This window comes from Vitis riparia, chromosome 3 (genome assembly GCF_004353265.1).
Source record: "Vitis riparia cultivar Riparia Gloire de Montpellier isolate 1030 chromosome 3, EGFV_Vit.rip_1.0, whole genome shotgun sequence".
NCBI classification, from domain to species: Eukaryota; Viridiplantae; Streptophyta; class Magnoliopsida; order Vitales; family Vitaceae; genus Vitis; species Vitis riparia.
Genome location: NC_048433.1, coordinates 12,153,969 through 12,172,170, shown reverse-complemented (window position 1 = coordinate 12,172,170; position 18,202 = coordinate 12,153,969). Strand labels below are relative to the sequence as shown.

The 18,202-nt window shown below is 30.0% G+C and overlaps 1 protein-coding gene across 2 annotated transcripts in view; it reads right to left on the bottom strand.

The window, feature by feature from the left end:
* Positions 1-8,282: 8,282 nt before the first annotated feature.
* Positions 8,283-18,202, bottom strand: part of LOC117910819 — a 28,553-nt gene continuing 18,633 nt past the window's right edge. Inside the window, exons 7-12 of one of the 2 annotated variants that reach the window (XM_034824979.1) lie at positions 16,941-16,989; positions 10,927-10,978; positions 10,241-10,315; positions 9,207-9,294; positions 8,919-9,035; positions 8,283-8,668 (exon numbers count right to left, since the gene is read on the bottom strand). In XM_034824979.1, the coding sequence (XP_034680870.1) occupies positions 8,456-8,668; positions 8,919-9,035; positions 9,207-9,294; positions 10,241-10,315; positions 10,927-10,978; positions 16,941-16,989 (594 nt within the window). In that variant the 3' untranslated portion in view covers positions 8,283-8,455. The remainder of the gene's footprint in view (positions 8,669-8,918; positions 9,036-9,206; positions 9,295-10,240; positions 10,316-10,926; positions 10,979-16,940; positions 16,990-18,202) is intronic. The other variant, XM_034824978.1, reaches the window with a different exon arrangement.

The window sequence follows — 18,202 nt, the reverse complement described above, 5'->3', positions numbered from 1 at the left end:
AAATGGGTTTTTCCATTTTCGGGTTTCAGGTGCTTCTAAGCCTTCACAATCTCCACTTAGATGGTGTTTTGAAAACTAAAAAGAGATTGCAGGCTTAGGGTACCCTCCCGTTAGTGTTCTGCCTCGTTTTAAAAGACTCTCTCCATCACTGAGTCTACCTGGAACGTGCACATAACATGGGGTAGTAATGCGAACGTGGTTTGGAGCATGAATCCTCGTTCCTAAATTGATGGAATGATGTGAACCACATTCCGAATCACGTCTTCGGTTTATTATTGAAGATGCAGGAGAAATAAAATCCCAACATATCCTAAGATGGGGTGACACATTGTTCTTGTAAGGATTTTTTCTTCTTAGATCTTTATTTGTTTTGATTATTGGATTTTTGGAATCAAGGCTAGACATAGAAATCATGATTGCTTCATTTTGAATTTCATGCATAGGTTGTCTTCCATGCACTTAAAAGTCTCACTTTGAACAATTTACAATCCTATAATCTAATCTTCTTGTTTTTAGCCATGTTATTTAAATCTTTATCTTATAAAGTTTGATTAGTTTTAATATTATTTTATTTACTTGTTTATTTATTCATTGTTCATAGTTTATAGTTATTAGAATACTTTATCCAATTTTTCATCTTACAAAGTTTAATAGATTTAGTATTTACTTGTTTTTGTCATGCTTAGTTTCATGTCATTAGGATGGTCTCCATGCTATTCAAAATTTTATCTTGCAAAGGTTGATGATGGTATTTAATTTGTTTTAGGTTTGTTGTATTAGTTTATTTCCCATGCCATTAAAAAAAAAATCTTATCTTGTAAAAGTTTGATAGTTTTAACTTCTTCCTTTTTATCGATTTTTTTGGTCTATTTGCCTTAGGAATTTTAGTTATTATCTTGAGATCCCATGATATTTAATTTATGTTTGATAGTTTTAACATCTACCCCTTTATTGATCTTAGCCTCATTCCCTTAGAAATTTTTAGTTATTACAAAATGCCATGCTTAGTATTAATTATTTTAGGTCAACTTGTATTGTTTAATTTATCATGCTTAGGTTACTTCGATTGTGTTAATTGATGTGCTTATAAATAATAATTATTTTTTTTATTGATTAGTATATATGTATATCTTTGAATTACTTAGGCAAGTGTCCTTTAGTTTATTTTATTAATTACATGTTTATAAAAATCCCATGTTTAGTATTAATTATTTTAGGTTAACTTGTATTACTTAGTTTATCATGCCTAGGTTTATTTTGATTGAGTTATTTGATGTACTTATATGTTATAAATATTGCTTTAAGAATTTGTATACATATTTTTGAGTCCTTTATGTGAGTCTCCTTTAGTTTATTTTATTAATCATAAAATCCCATGTTTAGTTTTAATTAGTTTAGGTTATCTTGCATTATTTAGTTTATCATTTCTAGGTTATTTTGATTGTTATTTGATGCACATATAAATAATTGCTATTGGATTATTGATTAGCATATATGTTCTTGAGCTATGTAGGTTAGTTCCCTTTAATTTGTGTTGTTTTATGCTTTCGCAACCCCATGTTGTAGTTTTATAACTCAGGTTAGCTTGTATTCTTAGTATTCTATATTTAGGTTCCTTTGTTAATATTGTTTTATATACTGTTTGTTAGTTTATTAATTAGAGATTAGTAAATTTTTTTAGGCTTAGTTTCCATTAGTTTGTCGAGATAATTTTACGCTTTCAAAATCCAATGTTTAGTTTTATGAATTTAGTAGTTTGTTATGTTAATTTTATACTTTCAAAAATCCCATGTTTTAGTTTTGTAGTTTTAGTATAAGCCTGTGTTCTAGCTTCTTATGTTTAAGTGCCTTTGAATTTGCTATTTTATGATATTTAGATTATAGAAAATAATGAAGTATTTCTTGATTATTGTAATTTAGTTCATGTGCCTTGAAAATTTTCTTAGATTTTAGAAAATAATTAAGTATTTCTTGATTGTTGTAATTTAGTTCATGTGCCTTGAAAATTTTCATTTGTTAAATTTGATTATTTTTGTTTTATGATATTTAGGTTTTAGAAAATAGTAGATATTTCATGATCGATAAGTAATGAGGTTAGTTTTTGATACCTTCATTTATAGTTTGTAATCTTTCAAATTATTTAATTTTTTTTTTCAGTTAACCTATTACATGTTAGTTTATTCAATATTTCATGTTTGTTAATTTATTTGATGCAAGTTTGCTAAGTTTTCTTTATTCATTAATTCTTTAAAAATATATTGGTTGATAGTGTGTAGTTTCTCAAGTTAATTAGTTTTATTAGTTAATGTTTTGCATATTAGTTTATTAAAATACTTCAAGTTAGTTAATTTATTAGATAATTTTCCTTTTTAATTATTTTTTTTAAAATGGTATTGAAAAACTACCGAAAGTTTAATAGGGAATACTCAAATAAGGTAAATGGGGTGATTAAAAAATTTAAATAAATATTTATATATTATACCAAATTCTTTTAACCTAATAGATATTAGGGGTATCCCAAATAACTAAATGAGTTATACCTAAAATCTATTAACTAAATGAGTTATACCTAAAATCTTTAGATATATAAAAAACTGATTTTTACCTTTTAGAAATGTCATGTGATTAGTTAAAGATAAAATAATATAATTATTAATGTTTAAAATATATGCCAGGAGATGTTAGGGATGATAATAGTTACCAAAATGACCACTCTAATCTCAATAACAACCTAACAAATCAATCAAAGGAATTCAATATAATCAATCAGAATATAAGTAGAAATATAAAGATATTCAATGAGACAAAAGATTTTTATGTGGAAAACCCCAACAAACAATGGACATAAAAAAATCATGAGGTTTAAGACCTACTAATCTAAATCCACTATTTGAAATCAAGTTACACATATTTATTTGACCACTTTACCCTAAAGACTTACTTTACAGAACCTACAACTCAATTCACGTCTGCGATGCAGTAACTTCCTATTGCTCCTTAGTAGATCATTCAGCCACTTCAAAGGGATGATAATCTTCAACCTAATAATCAAATATCAAATCTTTGAATGAGATATCAAGAATGAAATGGCATGTTAGGGTTTCTCTCTAGGATCTCTAAAAAGATCTTCTTAATGAAACCCTCTCAACTAAAGCAAAATCTCTAACCTTTAATGGGTTATTAGGGAGATATTTATAAGCAAAAGCCTAAACAACTTCAATATCTTAAGATTCCAAATTAGAGTTTGAGTGAAATTCATCCAAAATTTGTTTCTAAACTCAATAAGATCCTCATGACTGCTTAAGCAGACTTCAAACCGGTTAAGTGAACTCAAAACCACTTGAGCAGGATTAATTGCTTGAGTAGTCCTTGTTTCTTTTGAAAAGTCATTTAAAAATATTTAGTAGGTGGAGAGCATCTCAGATTAACCTCTTTGCCTTAAACTATTAGGATAGAGCCCTTAAAAGCATGACATGATGTAACAAAATTTGGAATTCATTATTTATTTATTAATATTCTAGTTTCACTTTTATCTATCTTTATTCCATGTAATACACTTTATGAGCATTCTTGCCTACATCTTTTGTATTGTACGTGATTTTGGTGCAGTAGGAGTTGCATGGAAGATCCAAGTTATAGGTTCCTTGCAAATAGATGGTTTTTTCACAACTGGTTCATAAGTCTAGGAAATCCATTAGAGGCTATAGTGCACCACCTGCTAATTGGAGGGATGATTGGTCTTGGCTATTGGAATGGATTTCCCATGGTGAGTGCACTAGTGTGTATGGTTATACATTGGATTGGATCTATTGTAAGTCATGACTTAAGGCTATCAAGTAGTCTTGACCTCACTAAGTTGCCTCATTGTGTCATCTCTCAATCTTGAGAGAATATTAAACTTGTGTTAAAGTTAGCAGTGGTTTTGACCTACAAATGAGATCGTAAGCTAATCATATATTCCTTATGGATTGGGCCACTGTTGTTGGAAACCGGTAGCAATAGGTATTCTTAATGGAGGCACCATGATATCTCATGGGATTGAGACAATGTGTCCCCTTAGGTGATCAAAAGGAGGTGTTTTCACGGAAACTATTGTCATAGTAGTTCCTTAAGTGGAACTTGGCATAAGCTCTTTGAGAGCTAAGATATGTCAATTGAACACACAATATAAGGATCTATAACTCAAGAATAGTAAAGGTAGTCTTGAAAGGCTGATAGCTTTCACCTTGTTAAACTATGGACACTAGTTCATGGGGAGACTAAACACAATGGATAGTAGGTCACGAACCTGAGTACATAGTCTTGTTGTTAATTACATAGGATACTGGAGTTTAGTTGATTCGTTATAGTGGGATGCTGAATCAACTTTAGAATTGAATTATGAGGGAGCCAATACTCCTATAGGTCCCAATGGTCCCCGCTCTAAGCTCATATACCTTGTTGGCATGGGTTATGAGGGTTGGATTGACTCTAGGTTCACTTTTGTGAATAAAGGCGTTTTGGTAATTACGCATGGTTGCATAGGGGTAAATGAACAAGGTCTTTGGATTAGGCTAATTAATTAGTTAGTAGGCCTTATTGGGTTGGTTAATTAATTAGGACCCAATTTAGGCTAAATTAAGTGACCTAAGCCCATGTGTGCTCAAGTCACCTAAGCCTAGTTCGAAACTTTATAAATACCTCATAGAGGTTAGGTTTCCATAACCTTTTGTCTTCCACCATCCAGAGAGAAAGAGAGTCATAACCTCCACCCTCATTTCCTCTCCACTCAAAGTGTGCTAAAAACAAGGTTGAGTCATTAGGTAGAAGCTCGTGGGTTTGTGAGATTGCCAACAACTTCAAGGTCATCTTCAATACTTGGAATTTAAGGTTTAGGAACATCTAAACCTAAAGGTTAGTACTTTAACCCTAAAAAATCATTTTTGAAAATTTGATATTGTTTTCATTGCTTAAATCTAAGATTTTAACATACACATGAAAAATTCCTAAGACAAGATTAGCATACTTTTTAAGTTCAGCTCTCAAACTACGCAAGTAGGACCACTTTAGGTGATTCAACTATTGTATATCTAAATTAACAAAGATCCTTAATATCAATATTATCATGTGAAGAGTTCCAATTTTAGGATTGACCACTCTTACTATTAAAATATCTAGTCTTATGTTTAGGAAAATCCTCATTCCTTAATTCCTTTGCCCAAACCACCATTGAAATTGGCAATGACCGAGAATTGAGATGGACTTTAAGATGATAATGAAAGTTCATACCCTAGAATGGGCTTAATATTGGAGGCTATAGGCTTGCCTATGAACTACTCTTACTTGATCATTTGAATTGATTAAGAGCTTTAGGGTTTTTGTAATTACGATGATGAATAAATTATCTTCTATGTCTAAAAAATTTTGAAAATTTTTATTTCATAAATTAGAAACATTTTGTAATAGGGCAATGTGAACTTTTAAAATTTTCATCAGAATATTTTATTGAAAATTTAATTTGATAAGAAATATGCTCTCAAATTCTAAAATCTATTTTCATAAAATTGTCATTTACATAATTCCAATTTGATAAATATCTTATCTTGGAAATTTTTTCAAAGAAATTTATTTTCATCAAATTACTAAGTTTCCTTAAATCATTTAGTAATGTCCTTTAATGATAAATTACTTCCTCTGAAATTTTCCAAAATATTTATTCTCCAAATTGGGAACTCTAATATAATAAGAAACTTCAATTTATGAAAATTTGAGAGCATCTCCGATAAGGAAATATGTAATTTTGGAAGATTCTAAAAAATATTTTAAGAAATTTGAAAATCATTAAGAATAATAAAAAAATAAACTTTAGCTCTCACGATTAAAAATTCCTCATAAAACATACTTTCCTTATTTCTATACCTTTTCAATTTAATAAATATTGTTAGATTTGGAATCTAATTTGCATACCAATTTATTTCATTAAAATGATTATAACTATAAATTCTAATAATATTCTTAAAGATAAATTATGCATTTTAAACAAAGTTTCAATTTTTTTTTTTAATTGAGGAATAGTGCAATAAGAAAATTTCTAAAATTTGAAAATAAAAAATAAAAATCCAGACAACACTTTATCCAATAAGGAAAACTTTAATAAAAATATTTAAAATCCTTGAGAATAATTTTAAAAAAGAAAATTTTGCCTTTTGATTTAAATTTTATTTTAACAAAATTTATTTCCTTAATATATAGTATTCATAAATTTAATAAGTAATATCTTTTTGGACTCCAATTTTCTCAAAAATTTATTTCCATCAGATTACTAAGTTTTTTTTTTTTTTTGCAAAACATATATAATAGGAAAAATATACATATTAGGCATAAAAAATATAAAAAAGAAAATTCAAATAATTTCCCTCAGCCTTAAGGATCCTATCACATACTTGGTAAGATTTCTTGGGATTTAAAAATCCAAATTTACCAAGATACCCTTATAACAAAAATTACGGTTAGTAAAAACAAAAACCCTTAAAATCTAGAAAACAAGTTAGTATTGGTTGTTGTACAAAGGAGTGTTTGAGTGAGAGAATGAGTAAGAGCGAGAGAGAGATAGAGAGAGGAGGGTTGGGTTTTTTGAAAGACCACTAGTATGAAAGGTAAAGTCTAATCTTAAAACCCAAGGGGTTTATATATACTCTCTTGTGAGCTCAAGTGACTTTGACCCAACTTGGGCTTAGGTCTTAATCCATCCCTTAATGAACTCTAATTAATTAATTAATTCAATCTAGAAAAACTTAAAATAATTAATTTTAATTCTTAAGAAATCTTTCACTCTATCAAAATGTCCTTATGCACATAAATGATCAATTCTCCATAAAACTTTAAAACTTTAGCTAATAAAGACTATGCGCTTGAGTGGAGCCCACTAAGACTCATAGGAAAATATTTTCTTCTAGAATCTAATTCTAAAGTTGACTCAATATTCCACTAAAGAAAGTCAATTGCACTTTCATAACCTATGACATTACACTAAGATGAAAATTGATTAAATCCAATTTAATAAATTTCTCAAGTTTGTGACCTTTATCTATTCGAGTTTGAACTAGGGTCCATAATCTAACATAGTGAAAGCTATTACACTCTTAAGATTACGTCTACCATCCTTGAGTCTCAAATCCTCCTATTATATGATCAAATTGACATAATATATCTCACAAAGAGTATGAGTCAAGCTCTACTAAAGGAATTACTATGGTCCCGAATTTTGGGCTAACAAGTCTTTAAGATAACCTAAGATGACACACTATCTAAAATAAAATCTATGAGATATCATGGTACATGTCTTAAGAATACCTATAGCTACCTACTAATTAATAGTGACCTAATCCATAGGGAATATAAATACCTTAACACTAGCATAGTATTCTGTCATGGTCTAGAGACTATATGACATAGTAGCATGATGACATCATGATCACATGATAGTCAAGGTCACAATTCACCATAGATCTTGTCTAATGTGTAATCATACACACTAGTGCACTCAACATGGAAAACCTATCTAATGATAAAGGTAAGTCATCTCTCTTATTAGGAAGTAGTGTGCTATAACCTTAAATGAATTACCTATGTCCATGAACTAGCTATAAGCCACTCGTCAAAATACAAAGAATTCATAACTCCAATCTTTTGTGCAACTCCTAATACACCCAAGTTATATATATTACAATCATGCAATCCTGAATGATAAAATAAACCATAATGTAAAAGTAAGATGGTAAAGTGAATCTAAAAACTCATAAATATGTCATGTCATACTTTGAAGGACTCTATCTCCACAATTGATAATCTACCAAATTAAATGCATGAAATTCAATAATAAAAACTTGAACTTAGTAACCAAATCTACAATTTTATGTAAGACCTTGTTAAAATGGCTTATGAAAAGTGATTGATATTACAAAAGAATATAAAATCAATGATGTGAAATGGATTTTCAAACTTACTAATTGCTTTGGTTATGTGACAAATGAAATTGAATATAAGAAATCGAAGTCAATGACAAATGGTTATGTGAATAACATCTTGATTATGTAGAGTTCTCCCATATTCAAGATTTCTTATAGTTTAATTTGTCAATCATATGGTTATGAAGTTGGCCTTTCTATAAATTTGTACAATAGTAGTTTCACCTTGACTATTAGAGTTTCTCTCATTTTGGTAATTGCTTCGATTTTTATGTAATCACTAAAATATCCATCATAAGGTTGTACAATCGAATATCTAAATCAATACCATAACAAAGAAGTTTATATAAGGAAACCTAAATAGGTTTATAGTTTATAAATTTGTGAAATATGATTTCATCAATATCCTCCATCAAATCTTTTTGCTTGTATATGCATACATATAAAGATTTTATCATGTTATCCACATATAAAGGTTTAGTAGGAAATCCTCAATGAAGATTTCAACCCTATTGAGAATATTCAATAGATGTAGGACTTTTAGCTTTGTGTTTGCATTTTGAAGTTGAAGTTGCAAGCATTCTAGTTTTAGATGAATAAGAGATTTCGATCATGTAGTTGTCATCATCAATAGGGGTATGTTGTTTCCATTTCGTCCCATCAAAACTCATGTAAATATGCTTAGCTATCCCTTTGCAAAGCTCAAAGCGAATTTGGTGCACCTGAATTGAGAAGTAAACAAGAAGAACAGCAACAAAAAGTAGAAGTTAGTCTATACTTGGACATTTGAAGATGGATATTATTAACATGTTGGTTTCATCATCACTACCACTATTGTAAATCAAAACTAAAACTTCAAATACTTATCAATATTTAGCATAACATATAGTTGTAACAAAAATTATATGATCAATGTTTAAACATGTTTTAAGCTTGGTTTGATTGAGGAAAATATACATGCATAGAACTAACCTGTGCAAGACGAGTCCCATGGCAATTCAAAGGAAGAAACTTTTCCGCATGCCATGAATCTCTAAATCCTATAATCTCAAGAAGTCCATCATCCACAAAAGATGATGTAAAGTTTCTCTACAAATTACAATCCCATTAGAATTTTATAATAAAACTGTTAAACAAAGAAAGATAAAGTTAGCTTGAATGAAACTATATATATATATATATATATATATATATATATATATATATAAAGTTTCTATTTTTCATCTCTTTTGATGTAAAACAAAACATTCAAAAGCTTACCTCTTTTTTTCTCCTAAAATTTGGTTTGCCCCAAGGGTCTAGTCCACCAGGGAAACTAGGCATGTTAAGACAAACAATTGATCTTATGCTACAAATGAAAAAAAAAAACAATTAGAAATATTATTAATGTTCATTCAAACGAGAACTAAATGCTAACAATAGATCAATTGCAAAAAGTAAAAGTAAAAAAAAAAAAAAACAACAAATAGCCTTGCAAGATATAATATAATTAAATTTTGTATGGTCATGTCAAGGAGAATGACATTTTCAATGAATGTTGTTGTAAAATATATAAACCTGAAAATATATTTCTTATTCATGTTAAGGAGGCTATCTAGTATTGATGTATTGAAGAATTAGTATACAACAAAAAGCATTTGAAAATCATTTCATCATTTACTTTTATTATTGACCATGAAAAATGATCCACAACGAGATCAACTTTGTTGTGTGGATTTTCTTAAGGATGGTCATAATCCATTTTAGTTTTTGAGTTAAAATTTTATTGATGAATTAAACAATTTTAGGTCTTGCTTTTCTATAAATAACTTTGGTCTTCCTTATCCTCACTCAACTTTAGTCTTTTAGCCGATTTTTAATAATTGTTGTCAAATCTTCATTAAGCTCCACTAATTTATCTAATATTCATTAAAATTTACTTATTCTTCAAGCATTTTACATTCTTTAAGCCTAAATTTAAAAGAAAACCAACTCTAGATGAAAAGCTTGACTAATACCCATCCTTAAAGAAAATGTTAAACTCATTTCTTTTTCTTTGTTATATCATTTTTTTTTCTATGTTGTAAGATGTTTCTTCATTTTCATGGTGGAAATAGGGCAGGTTCATGAATACTCATCACATCTACATCATTTATTCTAAGATAATTTTTCAACCTTGTCTTATATCTTAGAGGCACATATGCATGTGACACCAAACAATTAAAAAAAATAAAGATGATGTGACACAAAGATGGAAGTTACAATGTATTTCAACCTCAAGACAAAACTGATAGAAAATAATGTCATTATTTTACCTTCGAGGTAACTTTAACTTCTTCCATTGATGTTGTTGATCCTTGATTTTAACAATTATAGGCAAAGTAATGTTCCTGCATCAATGAAGTTATTCTTCTCATATTTTTTCAAATAATAAAAATAATAATATTAATATAGTAAAGAAAGTCTACACTTTTAAATATGATTATGGGAAAAATACATGATCTACACCATAACCAATTAGAAATGCTTGAACAACCTTAATCAATCTTAATAAATCATGTTATGGTTTAAACAAACTTCAAGAAATCAATTGTACCCATTCATCTCAAGCTTCAGTTGAAGTAACAAAATTCAAGGCTATTACATTGTTATATTTTCTCTTAGTAATATATTATAGTGTAAGTCTATATTAATGATAAAATAATTGTTGGCAACAGATACAGTCACTTATTCGCATATTTTTAGTTCATTTTTCACTTATTTTAAAATTTCAAATAGTAGTATAGTCCTTATAGAAAATAAAAGCACTCTTACCTTTTGCTAACATTCCATCCAAATTAATTAGCAAGTTAATAATATATCCTAAAGTATTCCAAAATAGTAAACATCTACCCCTTGATTATTACACTAAATTGGAAAAGTATTATAGAACATAGAAAATTAATTAAAAATAGTACTATAATAATATCATAATGATAGGAATTGTACATCAAAAAGTTACCTTGGCCATGATTTAAAGTGAGAATCACCAAAACATTCTTGAGCATCCAACCCTAATACAAATATAAGAAAGATATAATGTCATATAGTTAAAGCATAGGGTACAAACAATCATCCTATTCTTATTGCATGTAATCTAATGCACAAGGAGCTAAATATTATTTGTATCCTTGTTGTGCCTAAATCTGTAAACATTCCTAAATTTATTTGGCGTGGAAAATGTTAGAAATATGTGGAGAAAGAAAATAAAGGTAAGCGTGATAAATGATTACTTAAATGTAAGCATTCAAGTCATGTAGAAGACTTAATGTGATTTGTTCATTACTAAAATCATATTTTGCACTTGTTTAAAATTGAAGACCAAGTTATATACTATAGATGATAAAAATGTGATGACTAAACAATGTGAAAATCCAAGTAGAATAATCACATAAATTTGACCACCTATATAGAATGAATTTGAAACATCCATATCTTACTTTTTAAGAGTACCATAAAAAAAAATTAAAATTTCTTGCCTTTTTTACTAAGACACCAATAAGTTGATTCTAACGTGAAAAAATGAAAACCAAATCAAATCAAGTTTTAACTTATTCTAGATGAGGTCACAAATTATTAGTATATATATGCTTATTTCAACCATTCTAGATTAGATTATGTGTAAGACAAACTCAATACCACAAAAACATCATACTTTTAGTTGAGAAGCTCTTTCACCACAAAATATTCTCAAACAAAATGTCTTACATACTTCATGAGTGTTTTATATATATATATATATAATATATATATAATCTACTTGGGATTAAGGGAAACCTAATTAAATTTCTCTTTTAAGCAACTTAGTCTCTCTCAACAAAAGTATCATATCCAAAATTATCCTTGTTATTGACAACTCCACATTTTGTATATATGTATACACACATATGTGCATATCTAATTTCTTGTTAGTCTTTATAATTGGTTAAATTTCTCATTCACAATCAAGTATATATCATCCATAGATCTCCTTCCATGTGCATATATAAATTGGCTAACCCTCCTGAGTATAAGCAATGTGTGAGCCTACTATGCAAAATGCTAATAAACTTTCCTTAGAAGCCTCTAATATGTTTGGTATCAATATGGAAGTCATCACTATCTTTATATTAATGGAGGTATCAATAGCTTTATGAAGTTAACATTCTTATCTCCTTTAAGAGGATTGATAACATATTTCTTCATATTGGACTTTAATCATGATGACATATTTACTTGCCTTCTATTAGGATAAATCCCTTAAAAACATGACCTGATGTAATAATAAATAGATTTCAATATTATTTAAAGATGATTTTGGTTTCGCATTCACTATCATTGTACATGAGAATACAAAATGAGACAAACACATGAGATGGCTCAAAGAAAGAAAAAAAAAATTTCTCTAAGAAAAATAAAAAAAATAAAAAGTACTCAATAAAATTATCTCAAGTTGAGTGTTTTAACTATAGAGGTAAAGGGCACTTTCATTTAGATTTCCCTATACCTAAAAAGAAAAAGAAAACATTGCAAATGACTTAGAGTGATTTCGAGTCTAATGATAATGAGTCTATAGAATCAACTAAAAGTGAAGATAATTGGTAAGGTCCATCCTTATTATGAAGACAGTAAGTAGCCATTTAATTTGCCATCTTAAGAAACCAAATTTTATTTTGGTTTTTATTTGCTCCATGCTGCCACTGCCAAATTCCCATTTTTACACTAATAAAATCTTGCATTTTTTCTTCCAATAAGAGCCTACCTATATTTCAACTAATGGAAGCAATCATTGGCCTTCATTTATTGCATATAAATAACAAGCTTCTAGTGATCATTTGGTGAGACAAAAAATTCCAACCATTAAGAGTTGTGTAGAAAAGTGAGACAAAGAGAACACTAAGTGATAAAATTTTGAGGATTACGAGCATATCCTGGGGTGTGTTAAACTCAAGTAAGGATAATACTTGAGTAATATTTTGTCCCAATTTTATCACATAGTGAATTCTTTTCTCATCTTTGCCCAGTGGAGGTTTCCCTCATTATGAGGGTTTTAGCACGTAAATTAGGTGTTCCTTTTTCTTTGTCACTTTTATTTTCTGTGGATTGGCACTGCCACCCATTTACTAATTTAAATTTCTGAAGGTTGACATAGCCACCTAACTGCTTACTTAAATTTCTAAAGGTGGACATAGCCATCCAACTTATTCATTTAATTTCCTATGGATTAGCATTGCCACCTAATTACTAATTGACAATTATGGTGGATTGGCAAAGCCACTCAAATATTACTTGTTGTAATGTTTAATAGGTCACACGCATTCCCAACAACTAGTATTAGAGCGTGATTAGGAAGTTCAAGTTCGGGTAGAATCATGGCCGAAAATTATTTGGGTACCATGATTAAATTTACAACTACAAATTACTCATTTTGGAAATCCATGATGGAGGATTTCCTCAATTGCAAGGATTTATATGATCATATTGAGGGAGATAATGCTAAGCCAAGTGAAATGCCAGACGCAGATAGAAAGAAATTAAAGAAGAAAACATTGGGTTGTATTTTCCAATGGTGGATATTAGTCTTTACAACCATGTTGCCAAAGAGACGGATCCCCAAACTCTTTGGAAGAATTTGGAGAGCATGTATGAGAAAAAAACGCACAAACAAAAATTTTATTAATGCAAAAGCTGATAAATTTAAAGCTAAAGAAGGATGATCATTTGTTGAACATTTGAATTATTTTGAAGGTTTGATCACTCAATTACCTATTGCAGGCCTTTCTCTTGATGATGAGACCCAGGCATGCTTGCTACTCAGTTCATTACCCGACAGCTAGAATACTTTGGTGGTACTATGGGAAATTTAGCCCTAGAAGGAAAAGTCACATTGGGTATGGTTAGAAATAGCATATTCAATGAGGAAATTCAAAAGAAGGATTTGATGGGCAATGACACACATGCCCTTGTCATGGAGAACAGGGGTAGAAGTAGAAGCAAAGGACGTTATGGGCAAACAAATCAAGAGGTAGATCAAAGTCTAAAGAGAAGATAAAATGTTATCATTGTGGTAAAATAGGCTACATGAAAAGGAACTGTAAATTTCTAAAACAGGGAATAGACAAGAACCAGAAGCGGGTAGACGATAGGAATACCACTACTACCACCTCTACCAGTGACAACAAGGTGACCTTACTCTACAACCAAGAAGATTGTTTTCATGTAGCAGATCAAGATGACGAGTGGATAGTGGCTCAGCAGCATCATACCACTATATTAAAAATAGAATATTTTTCCATATACAAAGTGAGAGACTTTGATGTTGTGAAAATGAGAAACACAAGGGTTTCTCATATTGTGGAGATTGGCGACATCTGCACACAAATAAGTACGAGGTACACATTAACATTAAAAAATGTGTGACACTTTCTATGTCTACGTTTGAACCTAAATATGTATGCTAGACAAGGATGGATATAGCCACTTTATTGGTAACAACAATTGGAAACTCACCAAAGAATCTTTGGTGGTGGTGTGAGGTAAATTATGTTGCTTATTGTACAAAACACACGTGAAAGTGTGTGAAAGTCAACTAAATGTAGTTGAAGATGATGCTTCTCCATATTTATGGCACAAACAGCTGGTGCATATGAGTGAGAAAGGGTTACAACTTTTGGCCAAACAGTCCCTCATTCCTATGGTCAAAGGCAATCAAACCCCTATGACTATTGTATATTTGGAAAGCATCACAAAGTTTCATTCCAGAAGAATTCCAATAAAAAATTGGAGAAATTGGAATTAATGTATTCTAATGTTTGTGAATCCATGGAAATAGACTCGTTGGGCGATAACAAATACTTTGTTAGTTTTATTGATGACGCTTCATGGAAAATGTGGGTATACCTGAAGTGTACAAAAAAAAATCAGGTATTCCAGTATTTTCAACAATTTCATGCCATGGTAGAGAGATGAGAGAAATCCACTAAAGCTTCTTCGAATAGATAATGGTGGATAGTACATCTTTAAAGATATTGCTCAAAGCATGGAATCAAGCATGAGGAGACGGTTCTTGGTATGCCACAGCACAGCAGCGTTGCTGAACGGATGAATCGAACTATTATGGAAAAAGTCTAGTGTATTTTGAAAATAGCTAAACTTCCTAAGTTATTTTTGGGTGAAGCTATCAACACCGCTATTTACCTAATTAATAGATCACCATTAGCTCCTTTGGACTTTGATATTCCTGAGAGAGTTTGGACTGGAAATGATGTTTCATACTCTCACTTGAAGGTGTTTGGATGCAAAGCATTTTTACATGTACCCAGGGAGAAAAGATCAAAGCTTGATAATAAAACAATTCCTTGTATTTTCGTTGGATATAAGGATGAGAAATTCAAATGCAAGCTGTGGGATTTAGAAAAGTAAAAGATAGTCAGAAGTAAGGACATCGTGTTTCAAAAACACGAGACCATTGAAGATATGGAGAAAAACGTGGGTAGTGCAAAACTCACATATGAAGGTGTTGCAAATTTAACACCAAGGCAGACTTCATTAGAGGGTACTACAAATGAAACAAATATGTAAGGATCAGAACAAGGAACAAAAATGGAAAAACCAACCATTGGGGATGAGAAAAATGTAGACGACAATAATACAAGAGGTGCTAACCAGGGGAGCAAACCCTTCCACCAGAAAAAGAACCTCAATTAAGATAAACTACTGGAGAACTTCAATCATCTACAAGGTATCCCAATTCTAAGTATATTTTAATTACTGATGAGAGAGAACCTGAAAGCTTCTAGGAAGTGCAATCTCACAAAGACAAAGACTATTGGATAAAATTCATGCAAGAAAAGATGAATTCCTTGTGGAAGAACCATGCATACAAGTTTACAGAACTACCAAAGGGGAAAAAAGCACTCAAGAACAAATAGGTGTTCAAACCAAAGAAAGACAACAAGAAGTTGTTAAAGTACAAGGCTCGATTAATGGTCAAAGGATTCGGTCAAAAGCAATGTATTAATTTTGATGAAATATTTTCATCTGTTGTGAAAATGTGTTCAATTTGAGTTATACTGGGATTAGCAGCAAGTATGAATCTCCAATTGGAGCAACTCGACATAAATACTACATTTTTGCATGGTGATCTTGATGAAGAGATCTTTATGGAGCAACCAGAAAGCTTCAAGGTTAAAAGGTAGGAGAACATGGTTTATAGGTTAAAGAAAAGCCTATGTGGATTAAAACAAGCACCATCAAAATGGTACAATGAATTTGATTCTTTCATGATGAGTCAAGAGTACAAGAGAATAGTTGCGGATCCATGTGTATATGTTCAGAGATTCCTTGACGATAAATTCATCATTCTCTTATCATAAGTTGATGATATGATGATTGTAGGACAAGTTGCAGATATGATTTGGAAACTAAAAAGGGAATTATTAAAGACAATTGACATGAAGGATTTGGGTATTGCAAAGCATATCTTGGGGAAGGAGATCCTACGAGATATAAATTGACAATTTTCTTCCATTTCTTATTAATTACGATGAACTTATCTTTATAGGTCTTAACAACTAAAAAAACTTTGAGGTACCATAGGATTGGGTTTAGGAAGGTAAAAAGTCATCAAATTTGAAGAAATGATGTATTTTTGGTATGGTAAAGTTTTTTTAAATGGTAATTATATGCAAAAGTGTTGAAAAGGCAATTGAAAATAGCTTGAAACTTGTGAAATTGGATAATGTACTTAGTGGAAGTTCAAATAGATAAGAGGGTCATTCAAATAGTTTGTTATTTTTTAAAGTTTCAAATTACATTTTGAATTACAAAAGCCTTGATTTTAAAGAGATATAAAAATTGGAAACTCTTCATATTTAGGGTTTAGGTTTCTTGAGTATAGATTTGTTTCTTTCAACTTATGTTTCCTAAGAACATTCATATTATAATGAATTGCATAATATTTATGAAAAAAAAAAGTACAAGCAAGCTAAACCATACCTATTATAAGATAGTTCCAAAATCTCCCACAAAGATCTTTGTCACCTTCCTGGTAAGATATCATCATTAGAAGTACAAATTAATAAGTTAAAAAGTCTTATCCACTTCAAGCATTAATTCAAATAATGAATTATTAATTAATTAATTAATTCTTCTAAATTTAATATTGTCTTAGAAGAAATTAAATCTTATGGATGTTTTAGGAGAGTTGCTCACTTAGCAAAGCCAAATGATTATAGGTTGGAGTCCCACCAGGAAAAAATAGAAAAAGGAAAAAAAAAAGTTTACCAATAAAAGAAAATGCTACCATGTAGCTAGTAAAGAAAATGTGAACTATACATTTTTTACTTAACTAATATGATATAGATCACAATCTCTCTCCCATATACATAATTTGTAATATCTAAACTTATTTAATTAAAAGAGGTGGAGCAAGTTTAAACCCTCATAAGTCAACTGAAAATGATGCCCAATCAACTATTTATACTAATGTGACTACTATAAAAATAGGAGTACACATGTATGATATGTAGATATATTTTGAAGCACAATGGTAGATAGCAAAAAGTAGGAGAAAGTGTCTTCACCCATTGAAATATATGTTCCACCTTTATGGGTGTTTGCTCAAAATAATGCTCGATAAACTATTTGTACTTATATGATTACTATGAAAATAAGAGTATGTACCTATGACACGCAAATATATTTTATAGTAAAAGTACCATAGGAAATAGCAGAGAGTAGCATAAATGTCTTCACTCACTAAATCTGTGTTTCATTTACTAAAATAAATTTTCTTTAACCTTAAAGTAGTATTTTAGAGAAGTTCATAAAACCTTATCAATTGTTGAGGTAAGCTAAACAAGTTGAATGGAAAATATAAGATAGTTTTGTTGTGCACCAAAGTGTAGCGAAGAAGAACCTTTGTAGAAGCAACTTGGTTAGGTCATGCCTAATTATTGGCATGACAATTTGGTCTTTAAAGAATTTCTATAGATAGCTCCAATATATTGATTAACTATGTCAGCATTTCATCACTACTAACTATGGTTTTATTTTGCGCACCTTATAGATTCTAGGATATGCCTCCACTCTTAAATGGCCCACTTCTCTAAAGGTGTGATATTTTAATGTAATTTTGTTATGCACTACTACCTTTTCCCAATCTACTTATGTAGGAATTTTCATGTCTATAACCCTAAAGACTAACCAATTAATATTTAGGCAAACTTAAATTATGTTAGAATTAATTCCCTCTAAAG